The 19,382-nt window shown below is 40.7% G+C and overlaps 1 protein-coding gene across 5 annotated transcripts in view; it reads right to left on the reverse strand.

Moving 5' to 3' along the window:
• ANK3 (ankyrin 3) overlaps positions 1 to 19,382 on the reverse strand; it is a 304,223-nt gene that overhangs the window by 181,235 nt on the left and 103,606 nt on the right. For all 5 annotated transcript variants that reach the window (XM_014557311.2, XM_032491465.1, XM_032491464.1 and 2 more), the window contains exons 6-7: positions 15,545 to 15,730; positions 13,588 to 13,686 (exon numbers count right to left, since the gene is read on the reverse strand). In XM_014557311.2, coding sequence (XP_014412797.1) covers positions 13,588 to 13,686; positions 15,545 to 15,730 — 285 coding nt within the window. The remainder of the gene's footprint in view (positions 1 to 13,587; positions 13,687 to 15,544; positions 15,731 to 19,382) is intronic.

The raw sequence follows: 19,382 nt of genomic DNA on the forward strand, positions 1-19,382 counted from the left end.
TCAACGGTGGCTCGCACTTGAATTCTTTCCTGCGCGAAGCCAAGGACCCACACTTGGTGGGGCACGTCTCAGGGGCCCAGTTGAGACCTGGGACTTGGCGCCCCTCATGCCCCACATCCGTTTTCCTGCATCAAAATGAAATAGACTTTTTGGACAAAGACTTTTTCTCTTCTCTAGTTTTACTAACTACTCGCTTATCCTATGCCAACTTGCCTCTCTCTGTGCTTTTCGGATAAGGAGATTAAGTCCACACGGCCTTGCTGAGACTGACACCCGAGGATACAGATGTCACTGACATTTCCTTAACCTCGCTCCCTTCCCAGAGAAACCCACCAAACGCCCACCGGATTAGACACCTGATAGAGCCAGGCTCCCCAGGAACCAGCAGCATATGCTTGGATTCGATGTTTGTTGTGAAATCATGCTCTGAGTGTCTGGATATGTTCTGCTCAGAAAAAACTCAAGTGACTGTATTTATTTTCTCCTAAGGATAATAGGAGGCTGTGTATCGTTAATACTGTCAGAGGCTTCCACTTGGATTAATAAGAGGATGGTTCATCAACAATGAAGATAAGGCACTACCAGGTCTTCCTCCAGCTTTGTAGGTGATTTAGCAGTGGGGTAAGATGGAGCATTTTGCAAGTAAATATCCCACACCTCCTCTCCCACACCCTCCGCCACACACACAGTCCCAGCTGTCACCAGAGGGACAGGACAACTGGGGCCGAAGCCGGGCTTGGACCTCTCCCCTCAACCTCCTCCTCTGCCTTTGCATCACTGGGTGCTATAGCTCACTGGGTTTGGGAGCTATCTTTACATCTGCAATATATGCTTTAATGGAAAAAAATTAATTGTAGTAAAATATATATAACCTTAACCCTTTGTAAGTGTACAGTTAAGTAAAGCACATTCAGATTGTCCTGTAGCCAATCTCTTTCCATCTTGCAACACTGAAACTCTGTACTCTACTCATTACGTATCTCCCCACCCCCTGGCCACCACCATTCTACTGTCTCTGTACGTGTGACTACTCTAGTAACCTCGTTTACATGGGATGACACACTATGTCTTTTGGTGACTGGCTTATTTCACTCAGCATGTCATCCTCCAGATTCATCCATGTTGCAGCACGGGTCAGAATTTCCTACCTTCTAAAGGCCCAATACTATTTCATTGCACATACGTATATGCAACATTTTGTTTACTCACTCATCTGCCAATCGCACTTGGATTGCTTCCACATTTTTGCCTGTTGTGAGTAATGCAGCTATGAACATGGGTATACGAATATTTCTTTGAAATTCTGTTTTCAATTCTTTTTTGTGCGTGTATGTATGTATGTGTATTATATACACTTAAGTGTGTGTACGTGTACACACACACACACACACACACACACACACACACAATCTCCAGGAATGGAATTGCTGGGTTGTATGGTAACTTTGTATCTAACCTTTTCAGGAACACCCTGCTCTTTTCCATAGTAGCTACATCATTTTACTTCCTCACAGAGCACAAGGGTTCAAATTTCTCCATGTCCTTGCCAACACCTGTTATTTCCCTTCTTCCTTCCTTCCTTCTTTTTTTTTTTTTTTTTGATAGTAGCCATAATGGGTATTCAGTATCAGCTTTCCACATATTTTTATCTCAGTACCCATTTCAGGGTTTCCATAATTCCATCAATAATGAGAAACTGTTGACCACTGAGGATCGAAATAGTAAATACTTTTTGATCCTGTAATAATTTTTAGAAAAAAAAAAGTTCTGCTAAAAAAGTTATACTTACTAATTTAGACCAAGTAATTTCATTTTACATGAGAATGAATGTTATTTCATTGAAATGAAAAAAAGAAAAGCCTCTACCATACCAGTTATTAGCCTCTTCCTTTGCACAGGCCCAATGAGACAGATACCAGCTCATTTAACCTCCACAACAACCCATGAAGTAAATGCTATTAACCCAAATTCACAGGGGAAGCTGAAGGGAGGGGAGCAGAGAGAAGCTGAAAGGAGCTGCGGGTCCCATGGCTAGAAAATGCCAGGGCTGGGATCTGAATCTGAGTTGTCTGGTTCCGAAAGCTGTGCTGGCTCCTTCCAGCGGACATATAGGACAAAACACATCCAGGTAGTGAGTCTCTTCCAACCTGGGCCAACCCCCGCTCTAGTTCTGAACCCAAACAGCAGAGTCTCTATGAAAATGCTGCCTGCAGACGATTTCCAGCCATGAGGAAACAGTGTATCTCACAGCTGTAAAAATATTCAGTGTCTGAAAGAGTGGCAGTTTCAACTCTGTCATTTTAAATAAGAACTCATGGCTTTCACATTTCTTTAAAGATATCATGATTAGTTCTGAATTAAAAGAAGCCTGCGATCTGTGTTACACTAAAGAAAGCCCCTCCTAGCTGGAAGTATCTGTGTAGAGAGACATATAGTCATTGAACCAAAAGGGGCATTAAAAATCCAGTTATAAAGTAATAAGTTACTTTCTATACATTCAAGAAAGTTGTTTTTAAAATGCTGAATTATTTAAAATGATTTAGTCTAATGATACTAGATTCTCTGCAATGTTTCTAATGAATGGATAACTTCAATTAAAAAAATTTTCTGACACTCCACCAGAAAAATTTCTTAAAAACAAAAATGTTAGGGGTTTTACGGCTATAAATTTTCTACATTCATATCATTTCTGATACATGTGGAACTAAATTTCTGTGATGAATATTTTTTTTTTTTTGTCCCCCTCCTGAAAGTAAATCACTTTGCTGGCTTTGGAGATGTCAGTTAACTTGAAACTGTTTCTCAAGTTTCCTTCCCCTCATTTGGCCTTCTGATAAACTGGATTCTTGCTCAAGTTTCAAACATGTCAAAAAATGAAAACAATGTCTTTGCAGTTTCTAAAGAAAGATGGCTTGAAGAGAAAAAAAATCCAGTCTAGTGCAAATTGCCTTGTCTGCATGCAGTGCACTTGTTCTAAGGAGAAGGAGCTGCTTTTCCAGGGACCATGAAGACCACAGCTACCCCAGGGCCAGCATCCCACCCTCAGCTCCCACCTGGGCACTGCTGCTGTGAGCTGATGGTCACGGACTGAGGCATAAAAAATGAGTTAGATGGTCAGGATTCAAATCTTTGTTCTTCCAACTTACTCTCAGTAGGATCTGGGACAAAGAACTTCTTGGGATCTCATTCCTCATTTGTAAAAATCTATTCTTCAGGGGGAGGGTATCGCTCATTGGTAGAGTGCACACCTAGCATGCACAAGGTCCTGGGTTCAATCCTCAGGACCGCCATTAAGTAAACAAACAAACAAACCTAATTATCTTCTCCCCACCCCTCAAAATGTCTATTCTTGTAGGCCTCAAATGACGCATTGTACGTACAAGTATTGTATAAACTGTAAATTTGATGTAAATTTAAGGTTATATTATTAAGAGGTTATAAACACAGATAGTTGTTATAAGCAAAAGAGTTATTGAGGTTTCTGTGACTCCACTTTGGACAGTTTATAGAGAGAAAGGTTTTCATAGCATGGCAGCAGTCAGTGTTTCCTAATGTGCTCCATCAGAAGAACAACCTGAGGCCCTTGTGCAAAACAGACCGTTAGATCCCTTCCCCGATGCACTGAATCCCCATCCAGGGAAATGCGAAGCCGTTGGCCAGCTGGGACACGCTGGCTGCAAGGCCCTCGGAGGCTACAAAAAATGGCTTTTAATTTTCAAACTCAGAGGGACTCACTGCCTTGTATGTCTTTACCAGAAAATGTATATCATACCTTTATGTTATAAAGCCATTGTTTCTAAGTACCAAGAGTCCATTTCAAAGCATGATCATTAGGGATTCAAAAATGCAGAACTGATGGAGATAATAAATAACATACAGTGGAAATGTGAATGCCTTATCTTTAAGAATGAATCTGATGATTGGTCAGTTTTTAGGTTTGCTACTATTTCAATTAAAATGTTCTTAAATGTGTAATGGGATTTCTTAGTAAATTTTAAAAAACCCTTTAAAATCTTTTTAAAAAATGTATTTATTTCATTTTGCAACTGGTGCAGGCAGAGGACAAATAGCCAGCTGGTACAAGAGAGGCTGCTGTCAGATCTGGTTTTCCTAGGACAACCCTGGATTAAGTCCAAAGCCCAGAACACACTGCCTCTGATGTTAGAATATTATGAACTACACAGTCTGAGTGTAGTTTACTGTGCTTTATTATCTTTATTGTTGTACTTTACTTACTTACTTTACTGTTCGTACCTCAAGCAGCACCACCACTGAAGCTGTATGGTTGAACTCAAACACAAGTTATTTAACTTCTTGCTTCCTGGTGTATGGTGTAACTCATACCCACACCTCACGGGATGGCTGTGAGGAATACATGAAATACTGTATAGGAAACTATTCTAGTACCTAGTAATAAATGAAAACAATTACCTAAAGTTTGAATTCTAAGTAAGTTTTTTCCATCTCATATTTCCAAGTCTCAGTAATCAGAGCTCAAAGGATCTCCAAGCACTGTCAGGGGTGCGTCACTGGGGGAAGCTTGATGCTCCGAGCAGCAGTCCTGGCCAGAGCACAGATTGCTGGGCCCTTTTCCCCCATCCTCAGACATCCCATCTCTCCATCTCTCAGCTGTAAAGAGATGCTCAGAGCGGGCACCACTGGCATTCAGTCTAGGACAGTGTATTGGTGTGGGACTGTCCCACGTCTGAAGGAGGTTTAGCCATCCTGGCCCTTTCCTGTGACATGACAGTCATCATTCCACTTCTCCATTTAAAGACTAGCAATGACTACACACAATAGCCAAAATATGGAAACAACCTAAATGTCCATTGACAGATGATTGGATAAAGAAGCTGTGGTATATTTATACAATGGAATACTACTCAGCCATGAAAATGAATGAAATAATGCCATTTGCAGCAACATGGATGGACCTAGAGATCGTCATTCTAAGTGAAGTAAGCCAGAAAGAGAAAGAAAAATATCATAGGATATCACTCATATGTGGAATCTAAAAAAGAAAAAAGGGAACTATGAACTCATCTACAAAACAGAAACAGACCAGCAGACTTAGTAACAATCCTATGGTTACTGGGGAAAAGGGGTGGGAAGGGATAAGTCGGGAGTTCGAGATTTGCAGATACTAACTACTATATATAAAATACATAAACAACTGGTTTCTACCGTGTAGCACAGGGAACTATATTCAATATCTTGTAGTAAAGTATAATGAAAAAGAACATGAAAAAGAATATATCTATGTATATGTATGACTGAAACATTATGCTGTGCACCAGAAATTGACACAACATTGTGAACTGACTATAATTCATTAAAAAAAAAAAAACAAAAACCTGCAATGACTTGTGAAAACAGAGAGTAGAATGGTGGTTACCAGGGGCTGGGGCGGAGGGTGAGTTGGGGAGATGTTGTTTAAGGGTACAAACTGGAAATAGTAGATAAATCAGTTCTGGAGATCTAATGCACAGCATAGTGATTACAGTCAACAATACTGTATTATCAACTTCAAAGTTGCTAAGAGACTGGATCTTAACTGTTTTCACCACAAAAAAGAAATGACAATTATGTGACATGTTAGAGCTATTTGCTAACTCAACTACCGTCATCTTATTGCAATATATAAATGTACCAAACCAACACACTGTACACCTCAAACATACACAATGTTACATGTCAGTTATATCTCACAAACAAAAAACCCTGCAATTACTCCCTTCCACCTGCAGAACCAAGGCCAGTGCTCTCAGCCCAGCTTGGGGTTCAGGGAGTCCCTACCCCCTAGGTTCAACTCACTATTCATCTCCAGCCTCACTTCACATGTGCAAATGGACCTCAGTCTCCATTTCTTGGAGCTGATTCTAATTCCTTTATGTCCATCACAGCTTAGCTTTTCAATTTTTTTTTTTCCAACTATGCTAGTTCATGCTGATCACCTACTTTGGAGCCTATTGCTTTGATTTGGGAGAATGCCAATAAATTATATCCCCAGTTCACCTCTTTACAACGTTTTGGTTCTGCAAAGTCCTAAACTGTTCCTTCTAGGTGCCCCTTCGCCCTTCCTGTATTTTCTTCAAACCAACAGAGGAAGAAGCACAAGATTTTCTCATGGAAGAACCTGCGGTGCCCAGGAGGGGACTAGGGTGCCTCGGAGCTGATCCAAATACACCTTCTGACTACATTAAGTATGAACAAGGTTGTGAACGTTCAGCAGGGGGCGCAGTAGCCCTCCAATGCTATTTGCACTTGCTGGAGAAAACAAAAATTGCACAGATAATGAGTAATTCTCTTTTAAAGTGCGAATGAATAAAGTGAGCTCTGCCAACTCCTACCTTAATAGAACTTTACTTCACAGAATTTCAAAATAGTGTTTATTCGGGTCATTTAAAAATGTTCTCAGAGCAACAGTTCTAGAGCAGCACTGCAGGAAGCAGGACATACATTCAAGGGGGAATGTGAAACAAAGGGAAATGTGTAGCTTCCAATTTCTATGACTTTTTATTGGCATTCTTACTGTCTCAAACAATGTCATGTTAATAGCTTTGTAAAGGCTGACCTTCTCATGCTGACAAGGACAGATGCAAACAATGTAACTCCAGCATTCTGGGAAGCACCATTTCTGACTAGCTCCGGAAGTACTCCAGAGAGCTGTCATGATGCCACTTGCTTGACATGTGTCATGCTTGACAGGTGCATGTGCCTCACCATGATGGGCGTCCTTCCGGAAGAAAGCACTAATCACTACCACCAACACAAACGTGGCTAGGATCCTGGCCCCTGGGCTAAGCAGTTTATATGGATTATTTTGTTTAATCACTATGATGCTATGCCTTATGTACTATTATTGGACCCATTTTACAGAAGCTAAAGCTGAAGTATAAATAATGTGCCCAGGAGCATACAAGGTATGCTGCAGTGCCAGTGTGGAACTACAGCAGTCTGACTGTCGTGCTGTTGGCTTTGATCCTGTAACATACCTTCTCTCTACTGTGAAAGAAGAAGGGAAGCCGAAGGCCTCCATTGCTGTCAGACCAGGTGGTCGGGCAGAAGGGAAGGGCTTGTGGTTGACTGATCTCTTATCTGGCTGATAAGAAAACTGTAGCCTCCATGTTGAAGAGGCTGCCCTGGACCACACCAGTAACTGACGATACAGCCAGGACGAGAGCCAGGGCTCCAGCACGTATCTGAGAACCCCTGTCAGCCCATGCTGATGCAGCTTAGAAACCTCACCTCTTCAGACGAGAACGATGTAGATCCATACCACACAGTATGATGTTAGTAAGCTCAAATATACTAATGGGTTTAACATAAACATATTCCTTTTAAAAATTATATAGGAGATTCTCCTTTGACTTGGCATGCTGGAAATTAAATGGAGAAGACAGGAACGAGATTGCACAGCGTGGTTAGAGCCATTCTCTATAAAGGGTCTATCTCCCACCACCCTGCCCTCTGCTTGCTTACTGGTTTTGTTCTTCCTGAGATGTTAGTATCGCCATGGCAACAAGAATATGGTTAATGCAGTAGCCGCACAGTGGCTTTCCCATAACTCACATTCCTTTGCTAAATGCTTCCAAATCTCCATTTCCATTCTGAAGGAGGTTTATATAACCCAAGAAAAGTGTCTCTAATGCTGTTGAGCCTATCCTAGGAGAATAACCGAACGTATTCTGTATTTGAAAGTACGTATCATTAAAAATCAATGTATTTGTGTTTGGTCTTTATAAAGATGGACATCTAAATGTTTAAAAAATAGGACTGTTTTAGGTGGGTTTTTCTGTTTCCTTTCTTCTGCTTTATTGTAGTGTATTTTTAAAATGAATTACATAACGCAGGGAAAATATATTTCAAAAACAAATTTGTAATGGCATCACCACCCAAACCATGGTAGAGTTTCCAGAAGCCCTAGACTCTTATAAAAATGTGACAGAAGTCACTCTCCTACTGCAAGACACACACTACCATATAATTAATTTTCAACGCCAACCATGGGAGAGGAAGAAGAGGGTACAATGGACACATAGTGTGATGAGGAGAGTAGCAACCTATTTTAGGGGGTCAGAGAAAGCGTCTTTGAGGAATAGGATACAAGCATCCTCACACAGATTAAAAAACTGAAGCTTATGCAAGTTAAGTAACCGTGGCCATTGGAGACCACTATTGAGACTTCTCTCCATTTCTGAATTTCTGACCTCTCCATGGCATGAACTGGGGAGGAATTACTATGTTAAAGTTTCCAGTAGCATCTTTATTCCTCTTTGGAAGATTTGTTTTATTATTGGTGGTGGTGATGGTGGTGGCAGTCTCCGTTATGTAATGGGAAAGGCAAAAATCTGCTGTAGGAGCCCAAAGGGGCAAGTCGAGTAGGGGTAAAATGGCTCCAATTTAAAGAGGAGCATCTGCTCTCCTTTCTTTGGGGAAAGTTCCATTTAGAGGTAATTATGACATGGAAGGGAAGGAGGCCTGAGACTGATGGGGTCTCAGCTTTGTTCCAAAGAACCTTCTGTGATGGTGTAGATGTTACATGTACTGGGTTAATACACTGGCCGTCGGCCACATGTGGCTACCGAGCACCTGCAGTGTGGTTCCTGAGAAAGAGGAACACACATTTACATTTAATTCAACTTAATTTAGTTTAAAGTTAGTACCTGCTAGTTAGTAGCTACTGAATTAAGAGAGCCCAAGGGTTGAGGAAATAGGGTTTCCCCTCTCACTGAGCCCAGAGACTAGGTGAAGGGGTCTGGGCTCTGGCTAGGAGAGATGCAGTGAAAAGTTCTCACCGGGGGAAAGTGAGATGGACTCTCCAACACAGTGGCCTCAGACGAGTGGTCTCCCGAGGAAGGGGTCACGGCCTATGGACTTTGGAGACAGTGTTACCCGGAACTGGTCCTTTACTCCGTCTTTCTGCTCTGAACTCCCTTCATCAACCCTTAAGTTTTTAGAAACGCCCTATTGGGCATTATAGTCAGGGTTTAGTTGTGCTTTGGGGAACTCAGGGAGAGACTGCGTCGTATGGTTGAGCATTTTGGGGCCTAAACAAATCAGTAGTGTAAGGGCAGTAGGTTACTTGAGTCTGAACCTCCAGGTCTAGCTTGTAGTAGAAGCTCTTCAATATTTGCTAAATTGAATTTAACTGAGATAGGAAATCTCCAGATAAGGTTTATCCATGGACACCGTTTTGCTAATGTGTGTGCTGAACCACGTCGGCCTTTTATCTCGGCAGAAAGTAAAATCTGACTCTTGTTTATCCATCAACAGGTTTAGCAGTTCAACTATCTTAAAAACACTGCTTTCACTTTAACCAAAAATTAAAATACTTTAAATAAAGTAACCTTTCTTATGACTTAATTAGTTCCAAATACGGCCCAGCACCTACTAAAACTTTTTCAAAACATCTGATATTTGGGAAAGGCAGTCCAACTGGACATGCTGACTAGTCACTGACCTGCGACACAGGTGCCAAGTTCTATCACACACAATCAGAACGTCATCCAGCTAAGACCCTGGGCCACAGCCTCTCAGCCTCCCTGGGCAGGGTGCCTTCACAGATGGAGGTTCACGCAGTATGGGGCAGGAAGAATTGAACCTTTCGAAATGTAGCTATTAAAGATATAATCAGCTATGAAACTCACTGTTCCTAATAGAAGGGTTCATATTTGAGTTATTTCACACACGTACAAACTATCTCTACAGATAACTGCAAGATTTCCTTTGTCAAAAAGTGAAAACCATATAACCCGTGCTCCCCTCTTTACTACATAAATCAAAGCACTTAAGGCCTAACGTTATTCTCCAATTGTATTTACTAGTTCTTTGCAGCTGCCTGGTAACATTTACTTTTTCTGTTTCATCCTTGCATGTCTTACTTTGTGTATTTTAATCTGTAAAGCACCTGAAATCCTTTTAGAAACCCATGAGGCATAGCACTCCTAACTCCTTCAGAGATCAAAACCAAAAAGCACTACGTAACAAGACCAGGAGAAGGACATTGTATTCAGTTATCTTCCCCAAATGGGAAATTAAATAATAATTTACAAGAGAAAGGCCAATGACAAGAGTGAAGATTAAGTTACGTGGTCCCTTATATTTGATGAAAAAACTCTTAGCCAGCAAAGTATTAACCTATCTTCTTCAGTCAATAAAATAATTTTGCAGGCATCCAATAATATAATTTGGCCTTTACTTACTCTAGTGCATAAATGCTCCTCACTGGAGTGATAATCAGTAGCAGTTCTGGCGTGCCTTACTTACGTTCTTCCCCAAGAGAGCGAGGGTGATTTGCTAAGAGGGCAAGGGTCATGCATAAATTCAGCCGGTGTCAATGCCGTCTCAGCACTTAATTCCGAGAATGGAGCGTGCTGACGCTGCACTGCAGGATTCAGCAGCTATTCTATTAACTGCCTGCAGCAGACCCATGAGGCTGAATAGGTCATCGTGGATAGTCCAAAAGGAAATATTCAAGTTGTCAGATGGGTATCTTAACATATACATAGCAAAAGTACAGTACAAAAATCAAAATGCACATTAGAATAAAAATCTAAGGAAAGGTGTTAGTAAAGAAAAAGATAAGTATGCTATAAATCGGTTACCATCGCTCCTACCCGGGGGTATACATTCACCACCGGCTAGGATCTGCTTTCTTGCTGCATAAATTAGCCAGTGCTACAAAGAAGCAAAGAAAGCAATCTGTTCTATTGTGTACTCCCTTTAATCACAACGCATTTGGCTTTGCCTCGTATCTGCTTTGGAAATGCACACGGACTACGTGCAGGAAATGATTCCAGAAAGAAGGTTCATCCATTCTCCCATCCCCAGCTTTCTTGGCCAGCAGGGAGCCATTCTTCAGGTCCTGCCCTCAGCCAACAGAGAACTACAAGAGTATATCTGCCTTTATTCAACAATCTGCACAGCCTGGAAACAGAAATCACCACCCCCAGGAAGACAAAGGTTGCTGTGGTTGTTTTTTAACTTTAACTTTCTAATCAATACCTCTATCTCAGCCCAGGTCCTGGCTCACACGATTTATGGTGATCATCGGCAGCCAGTTCTTAGCAACTGTGGCTTAACGAACTTTCCTTTCTTGTCTAACCAGGTAAAATCCGCTTCCGTCTGTGTTCAGGGCATCTCACTCTCACCTTCTATTTCTGCTGCAATCTTGAGCGAAGTCTGACCTGAGGAGACCCCACTCAAGTTGAGAAGGGAGAGGCCTCTGTAGTACAAAAGGTGAGAGGCTCAATTATTACCTAATAAATACTAGAGATTTGGAAACTACAATGGGTTTCAAGAGGCAACTAGCAGTTGCCTCAGCTTCAGCTCTTTGTGAAGACCGGTACTACTCAGACATCCTACAGCAAGCCCCTCGTCACCAACTGCAGAGGGAAACATGGGTTGTCGGCAGTAAGCAACGGTGCCATCCACCTAGTACATATAATCAAATCCCACCACAGCCTTCAGCTCACAGTGCTATTCGGCCTCATTAATTAGGAGTGACTAGAGAAGATGCTTTTCTGAATCAGTGGAAAGTCTGAATTTTAATATATTTTAAACAAAAGCACAATGTGCTTACTTTTAATCACTTAGGGTAATTCAGACAAGGTTAACGGTGCAGGTCTGAGGTCTCCACTGATCTTTAATCAATAAATTAGCATAATTTATAATTGTCACAGTCATTGTTTTAATGTAAATGGATGCTTTGGAATTGCTTGAAGGAGTCTGAAAACACCGTAATTTCTCCTCTTAAATTGCTTAAACACTTGCCCCAATCTTTTTATTTCCAGCAGCATCAGGAAATTTCTGAACAATGGCACAAAGACCAACTTCAAACACTACCCTGACATGAATTTTCCAAATGTCCTAATTAGAAGATGTGACTTAATGAGGTTTTCATTATACTGTGAATTACAGAAATAAAGCCAAAAGAATGTGCTTACAGATACGAGCTTCAGTTTTCGTATCAGCATACCCTGTTTATACATGATTTAAAGAAGTGCTTAACTTTGTCCTTCCAAATGTCACACTGGGCTTCAGGTCTGCCATGTAGCTGAAACCCAAGGATGCTGTTAATGCGGCAAGAACATAGCTCTAGAGTGACATGAGCTGCCTCATTTAAACTGATAAAGGCTTTTAGCAGGCTAATGACAATAGGATAGGAAATAGCTTTTATATTAGTACAGTCTGAGCTCTTATTAATTTTTACTGAACCAATGAATTATCAGAAGGAAAAGAAAAATGAATCCCCAGAGTCACCGGAGGGAGACTGAATACTGGAGGGGTTAAGAGCTGTGGGGCTGCAATTCTGCCTTTTCTAATTTATTAGCTCTGTGGTCTCGACCAGCTACTTGGTGGTGGTTGTTGTTTTGTTGTTGTTCCTTTTCATGCTCTTTTCCATCGTAGGCTACTACAAGGTACTGAATATAGTTGGACCAGCTACCTGTTATCTCTAAGCCTTGGTTTACCCTTCTGTAAAACAAGGATAATACTTTTCTTGATATGAGAATAACAGTGCTCAGTTCAGCATCTACTTCAAAGATGGTACTACTTTTGCTGCTGCTACAGCTACTGCTGGTACTAAGCTTATACCCATTCTCCCTATCTGGCCAATTGACATTTCTCCCCCAACAAGTGAGGTTTTAGTAAAACTAACACTTCAAAAGCTACATTCAGAATCGCAGCGCTGCTGCTGCTGCTGGTGACAGTGATGGTGACGTGTCAGACACTGTACCAAGTGCTCTGTGTATGCTCTCTTCTAATTCTCACAGCGACCCAATGAGGGCACACTGCTATTATTATTATTTAACTTCATAATTCATATTATTTCGTCTTATCCATAGGGAAACTGATGGACACAGAAAATTAAAGCCAAAATTTGAACCCAGAGAGTCTGAATCCTGAGTCTACACATTTAGCCACTCCATTCTGATTTCTACTTTGTTTCTATGTCTGATGATTCTGTTTCTGATGATCAAGCCAGCACTAGACAGGTTTTTACATTCAGAGCAGTATTATTCTGCATGTCTGAGTTGCTGTCCAGGGTATACACGATACAGTGATTCCTTTCTCCATGAATATGAGCTTGCTCAGGGTACAGAATCTCGCTACTCATTCCGAACGCTTGTAAAGGACAGAAGATAAAAGCAAAAGATGGCTTCTATTCCTTAGGTTCTGAAGTTTGGGCCTTATCCAGACATCCTGGCTCATTCCCACCTGTAAGATCAAGACCCTGCAAGTGCCATCTGACCCACATCTAACAGTCTCAGAAATTTCACCCTGGGGGACAGCTTGTCGTTTCCAGTCATTGTGACTTACTTATATTTTGTAATATATTCACTTATATAATTATCAATCACCCCTACTCCCCACCCCGATCTTGGGGTTTTTTTTTCCTGCTAGTAGACAGGCATATCTGGATAAAAGCAAAAAAATGCACTAGGATGAGTAGAAAAATCACAGCTTCCACTGCCTGGAAGGACCCCTGGGGGTCATCTGTCTCGACCCTCCCTCATGTTGGGGAAGGAGGGTTCAGGATCATTTCAGATGCCTCATGGGCACATCTGACTGCAGCGCTCTTACCCGGGCGGTGAAGTCCACAGCAGCTGCTCTGTTTAACAGCAACGTGGCCACATTGATGTTTCCATAGTGAGCAGCTATGTGGAGCGGAGTGAAGCCACTCTGTAAAGAAAACACAGCAGACAGTCAACTGATTCCTGCCGGCCCTTCGTCTGACATGTTAATACCATAACCCCGCCCGAATAAAAACGAGGAAGCAAAATATGCTGAGGTCCACGTTCCATTCTGTACTAGGTTTCTTTCTATTAGTGCCAATTGCTCGTAGGATTTCAAATAGATGCCAAACTCACAGGCAGGGGAGTAGCCAGGAAGGAACCAAGGGTGGAAACAGAGCAATTTTAGTAATCCAATAGCAGATCTGTACAGAAGCCAACGTTTCAAAACGTTAAAATAGGGGTGGCAAGAAAAATCTTGATAGCTCATAGAAAGTTCGATTAGTACCACTGTTTTATTGCTGATGGTAGGACTGTCCACTGAAACTCTGTCAAAATTTAACTAATATTATATATTCAATATAGAGTCAAATTAATCAATAGTAAAAGCCAATTTTAATGATAAAAGCAATTTGCGGGGAAGAAGTATGATTACAGTTGGTCTCGAATAATGGGGATTGTGTTTTATAAAGAATCAACAAGTTGGTCTCTTTATTAGCAAATGCCTATTCAGTAACACATTTTTCCGGATTATTCATACCAAGGTCATTTTACTTCCTTAAAAAATGCTAAAAACATGCAGCGATTCACTTAGTCCCCAAAGATTTAAACCTTGTAGGAACTAGATGCATTTCTAAATTGTGAGCGAGCTTCTCAGCCATGCTAGCTATCTCACTGACTCTGGCGAAGGGTGGGTCATACGGGTACCCTTCCGAGGTAACTTTGGTTTTGCTGACACCACTGAGGGTAAGTGTCATGCAGAACTCTGGAGAATCAATTCTAGATAAGTAGAATGACAGGGTTGTCTGCAGCTTTAGGTATACCTGAGAAGTTTCTAAGTGTCAAAGCGCTTCATCTCACGTAACGCTATTGCAATACCCTTCAGTTTCAAGGATTCCTCATACTTCCTTTCCAACACCAGGTTCAGCTGCAGAAAGCCCTGGTAATCAAACTACTATCTTCTCTGGCACATGCTACTTCGGGGGCGGGGGTATAAAGCAGGTATCTAGCCTACAGAAGGCAATGCAAAGAAGAAGGGAAAGAAATGAGGCAGTAGCACTAAGTAATGGGAAAATGATGCAGATACAGATTATATGTACATGTATATATATATATACCTCTGTTGTTCTATTCACCACCATCTAGGTTAACACATTTGGAAGCAAAGAGGAGGAAAAAATGAACGGTTAGTTTGCTCTTGGTGATATGGATGCAGAAAGCTCTGACCGCTAAGTCATGAGGATGAAGCTGGGATGGCGGCATAAGAGGCACAGAAAGAAAGCTAGACTGAATGACGGGCCGCCCACGGCTGGCTCCAGGTGCTGCACTCCTTCACCGACACTTCCCAGCACTACGTGTCAAGACAGTGGGAGGTTGTGGCTGGGGCTCTCTGGCTGCTGGCGCGCTTTCCACAGCTCATCAATACTTAGTGCATTGCCGACAGCCTTAGACAGCAACCCCAGGTTTATTTTGTGCACATTGTTGTTAGCATTTCGTACTTTTTCACCCTGATGTTTGAGCTGAAGTGTTAAACACCTTATATATATACATTAAAAGGAAGGACACCATCAGGTGCGTATCGACTGACTTCTTTTGAGGTGGCCTTTTAGCATACAGAGAGCAGCACCCGCAGTTCCCTCCCACCTTTATATGCCAAGGGGCATGTGCCTTCAACTGCGTGATTTGGACGCGTGATTTTATTTCTCTCAGTGCCGTTAAGTGTTTGGCATAAGCTTGCCCCAGGGGAGCCCAAGAGTTCTGCAAGTTTGGGCGCCTAGCCCGGGACGGCTGCACCGCAGGCGCCTCACCTTGGACTCCACGTCTGCGTTGTTGTCGTTCTGCAGCAGCAGGGCAGCGGCCTTCGTGTCATCTTTCCGGGCCGCAATATGAAGAGCTGGAAGACGCACTTTTCCTTTAGTGTCGTTTTCCAGCAGGAGTGACACTACTTGATCGTGACCTTGTTGCAAAGCTACTGCCAACGGTGTGAAGCCATCCTACAAATAAATGGATGGGTCAAGATTGGCCCCCATGGATATCTTCTTTTTGATGAACAAATCAGAAGGTGACCAAGTGACCAAGTATTAATTTGTTCAGGGTTATTAAAGCTGACATACTCGGTGAACATAAACATGAAAAGACACTTAAATATATATATATATATATGTATGTATGTGTGTACATATATATATACACACATACACATACACACACATACACACACACATATACACATATACACACACACTTATATACCAAAGCAGAAAATTTTAAAAAATCTAGTAAGTCTATAGGCTTTTTCTGTGGAAAAAGTGATATACATTAATTGGGTAAATTTTGAAAGGACACAAAAGTATTACATAAAGTAGAAAAAAATGCTGTAATTTCAGTATCTGTAAAATAACCTCAGTGAAAGCAGTAACACTTCAGGTTGAATCCAGGCAAATTTTTCAAAGGAGTTCATTTAAATAAATTATAAATATTTCCAGTGATTTTTTAAAACCTGGGGAATACCCTGCCTGGTTCATCACTGTACCTTGCTCAATTAGTCTATGTGATTTCATGAACTATAGTCATTGTCATTTTAAGAAAGGTACACATGAAAGACTCTTGGCTTCTCTGACCAATTCAAGAAAGGATCATGCAAAATGTGACTAGAATACATTCAGACATACACACATAACTGGACGTTGACTCTTTGCATTGTATTGCCCTGGGATTTGACCAAGAAAAGACAGCTACAGATTTCACTGCGGTTTATTAATTTGTAGAAGATCTAGTGTTGCTGACTACGAATACATAGCACAGAGTAGAAAATCCTAAGGCTGGCTCACAAATTTAAATTCTGCAATGCTTTCATTATCACACACTCAAAAGAACATTTCAAAATTACTTTTACTAGGGAATTGGCAAGTGAGTCACTTATTATTTTATTTGGGTCATGATATTCTATATCTGCAGTCCCTGTGGTACAAATCAAGGCTGCTCTAATAGAAGCGTGTTTGTAAGGGAGAAAGAGAAAACGTAGTTACTCGCATGCTGATGTCTTGCATGCTAATGTCTTGTTGGTTTTCCTCAAAGATCATTTCATCATTCTTTTCCTGCTGGAAAACAGATAAGTGCTCCTAGGACTTATCTGAATAAATGCAAATCAACACATTTATATTCAAGGATGTGCAAAATATTGGCCCGAAGCACTTAAGTGACAGTACTGTTCAGGTTCTTCTCATATAAATCTTGAAGTAATACATCTCCATTCTCCTTACTAACTGTGGACTATTTCTACCCTGGCTTCTAAACTCACACTCTCTGCCCCACCCTGAAATGTCCTCCTTGCTCTTAATTTACTAATTCTATCTACTTGCTAAGCTTGAAAATCCTGCTGAAGTTCCACTCGCTCCTTTCAGCTTTTCCAAGAAGCCCTACATAAGGCCCAGGGTGAGCGTTAACGTAACCAGAACGGCATTCCCTGCAACCAACAATAAGAAAACAGAGACAGGCTGGATACGACCAAGATGTCACTGAAATGACATCACAGATTATATACATAAGGACATAAAGTTCAGAATGTAATTTAATGTTATGAGAAAAGTAATCTACATAACTGTATAAATATAGGGTCTCATTTTCATTAAAGTAAATGTGTGTACCGTGAATGTGCACAAAAAATCTGGATGAATAAACAAAGTGTTATCTCTAGGGATAATTAACAGTGGCTTTTTCCTCTTTTTGCTTTTTATTGTATGTTCTCATTTATGTAATATATTACTTTTGCCAAAAAATACATTTAAAAAAATGGAGTGGTGAAAAGAAAATTGTGTATTAAGAGTTAATGTTGCATCTCAATTTTAAAACATCAGCAAAATCTAAGGGGTAAAAATGACAGCCCACTTCTGTTCAGAATCAAAATGAAATAGCTACGTTGCCACAGATAGAAAGTTTTAAATCCACTGGGCCTATACATAAAGGAAACCACTTTGCACTAGAAAATAAACTGCAGCTGAGACGATTAGCATGGACAAGAATGTGCTTCCTGCACAACCCAATTAAAGACACAAAGATACCAGCCCTAAGGTGTTAACAGCTAAAATTAGCAGCTCCAGATTTTGTTTCCAAACCAAGTTTAAACAATTTGATTTGCTCTGTGCAGTTAGTCTTAAGAGAAAAATACAAGCTGAAAGGAAATGTGATAGAAGCCCCATAATAACCTCCACTGCCTGGTGGAGTATCTGGCACAAAATAGGTGCTTAATAATTCCCTGTGCAATAAATGAACAAATAAATTTACCTCATGCTTCAGAATCTTAATTAGCAAAAGACAGAAGACATATATGGAAAAGATAGGATATGCAGTACACAGTACTATAGGAAAGGTTTTAAATAACCACAATCATGCCAAAGACTTGATGCATATATGCAAGATGCATACGAAAAACACTGTATTGAAGGAATGTGGTAACATTACATCACTTAATGAATTAAAAATACTATTAAAAATGTGCCATCCAGGTGATCTTTTCATTGCCCACTACTGTTTGTTATGTAAATATACGCTTCTGTATAAATGATAGCAATATTAGTGCTAATAAGAGAGTAAAATCGTAGTCAGAACACTGTGTGAATAGAGCATCTTATTTCTTGCTGTTCTTTTTTATTCTCTAATACTAATAACCCAAAAGAAGAGATAAAAATTCAAAGTTTCAGATATCTCTTGATAATCAGATAGCTGTAGTGATGTACTGGCAACCCTCACAAGGACATGGACATGATTTGTTCTTAGAATATTCATTCATTTATTTTTTAAAGTTACAAAAAAGCCCTTGAAATTAAATATAAGAGTAAAAACATATATAAATTATACACACACACACACATCTTTGCTAAAAGACGGAATTAGTAGTTCTAGGATGTCATACACGATATCTCTTTAAGTTAGTTCTAAGTGCCTCTTTTGAGGCTTGAAAGCTTAACAAATAAATACAGAGAACTCAAGAAATTATCGATGATTAGTTTACAAGGTGATTCTGATCTGTTAGTAGTAAATCAGGCTTATGTTCGCGTCTAAAGGAGAGATACTTAATAATCCAGATAGCACAGTCTGAAAAAAGAACACTACCTGTCCTTCACAGATGAGGACAGTACTATGGAATTGCTTTCATCAGGGTATTTATATTAGCTAGACTTTCCATCCAGAGATGGGAATGGATTTTCTCTTCTTCAACAACCCCCACTCCCACGGTCATTCTCCCTGCACAGTGCGAGGAGACCCATGTGTCGTACTTGAGAATTTGCTCAGGCTGCCTCCTGCCCAGGTGTGGAGAGAGGCACTGCTCTTCACCGACCAAATGTTGAGTCCTTTGTTATCAACCATTTGTTATTTCTCAACTAGCTCTAAGAATATGATTATAAAAATAATATATTCACAAGGTAAAAATCCCCAAGAGTATTGAATGGTATAGAGTGAAAAGTGGGCTCCCTCCTAATTCTCAGAATAAACCACTAGTAGCAATACACTGTGGACATTTTCCTGTATCACTACACAGAGTCTTGCCTCATTCTGAATAACACTGAGTAGTATTTTATAAGTTTAGCAATATTCACTCAACAGGTTTCCCAGCAGTACATATTTAGGCTCTTCCCAGTTTTTAAA

The sequence above is a fragment of the Camelus ferus genome, chromosome 11 (genome assembly GCF_009834535.1).
Source record: "Camelus ferus isolate YT-003-E chromosome 11, BCGSAC_Cfer_1.0, whole genome shotgun sequence".
Classification (NCBI taxonomy): Eukaryota; Metazoa; Chordata; class Mammalia; order Artiodactyla; family Camelidae; genus Camelus; species Camelus ferus.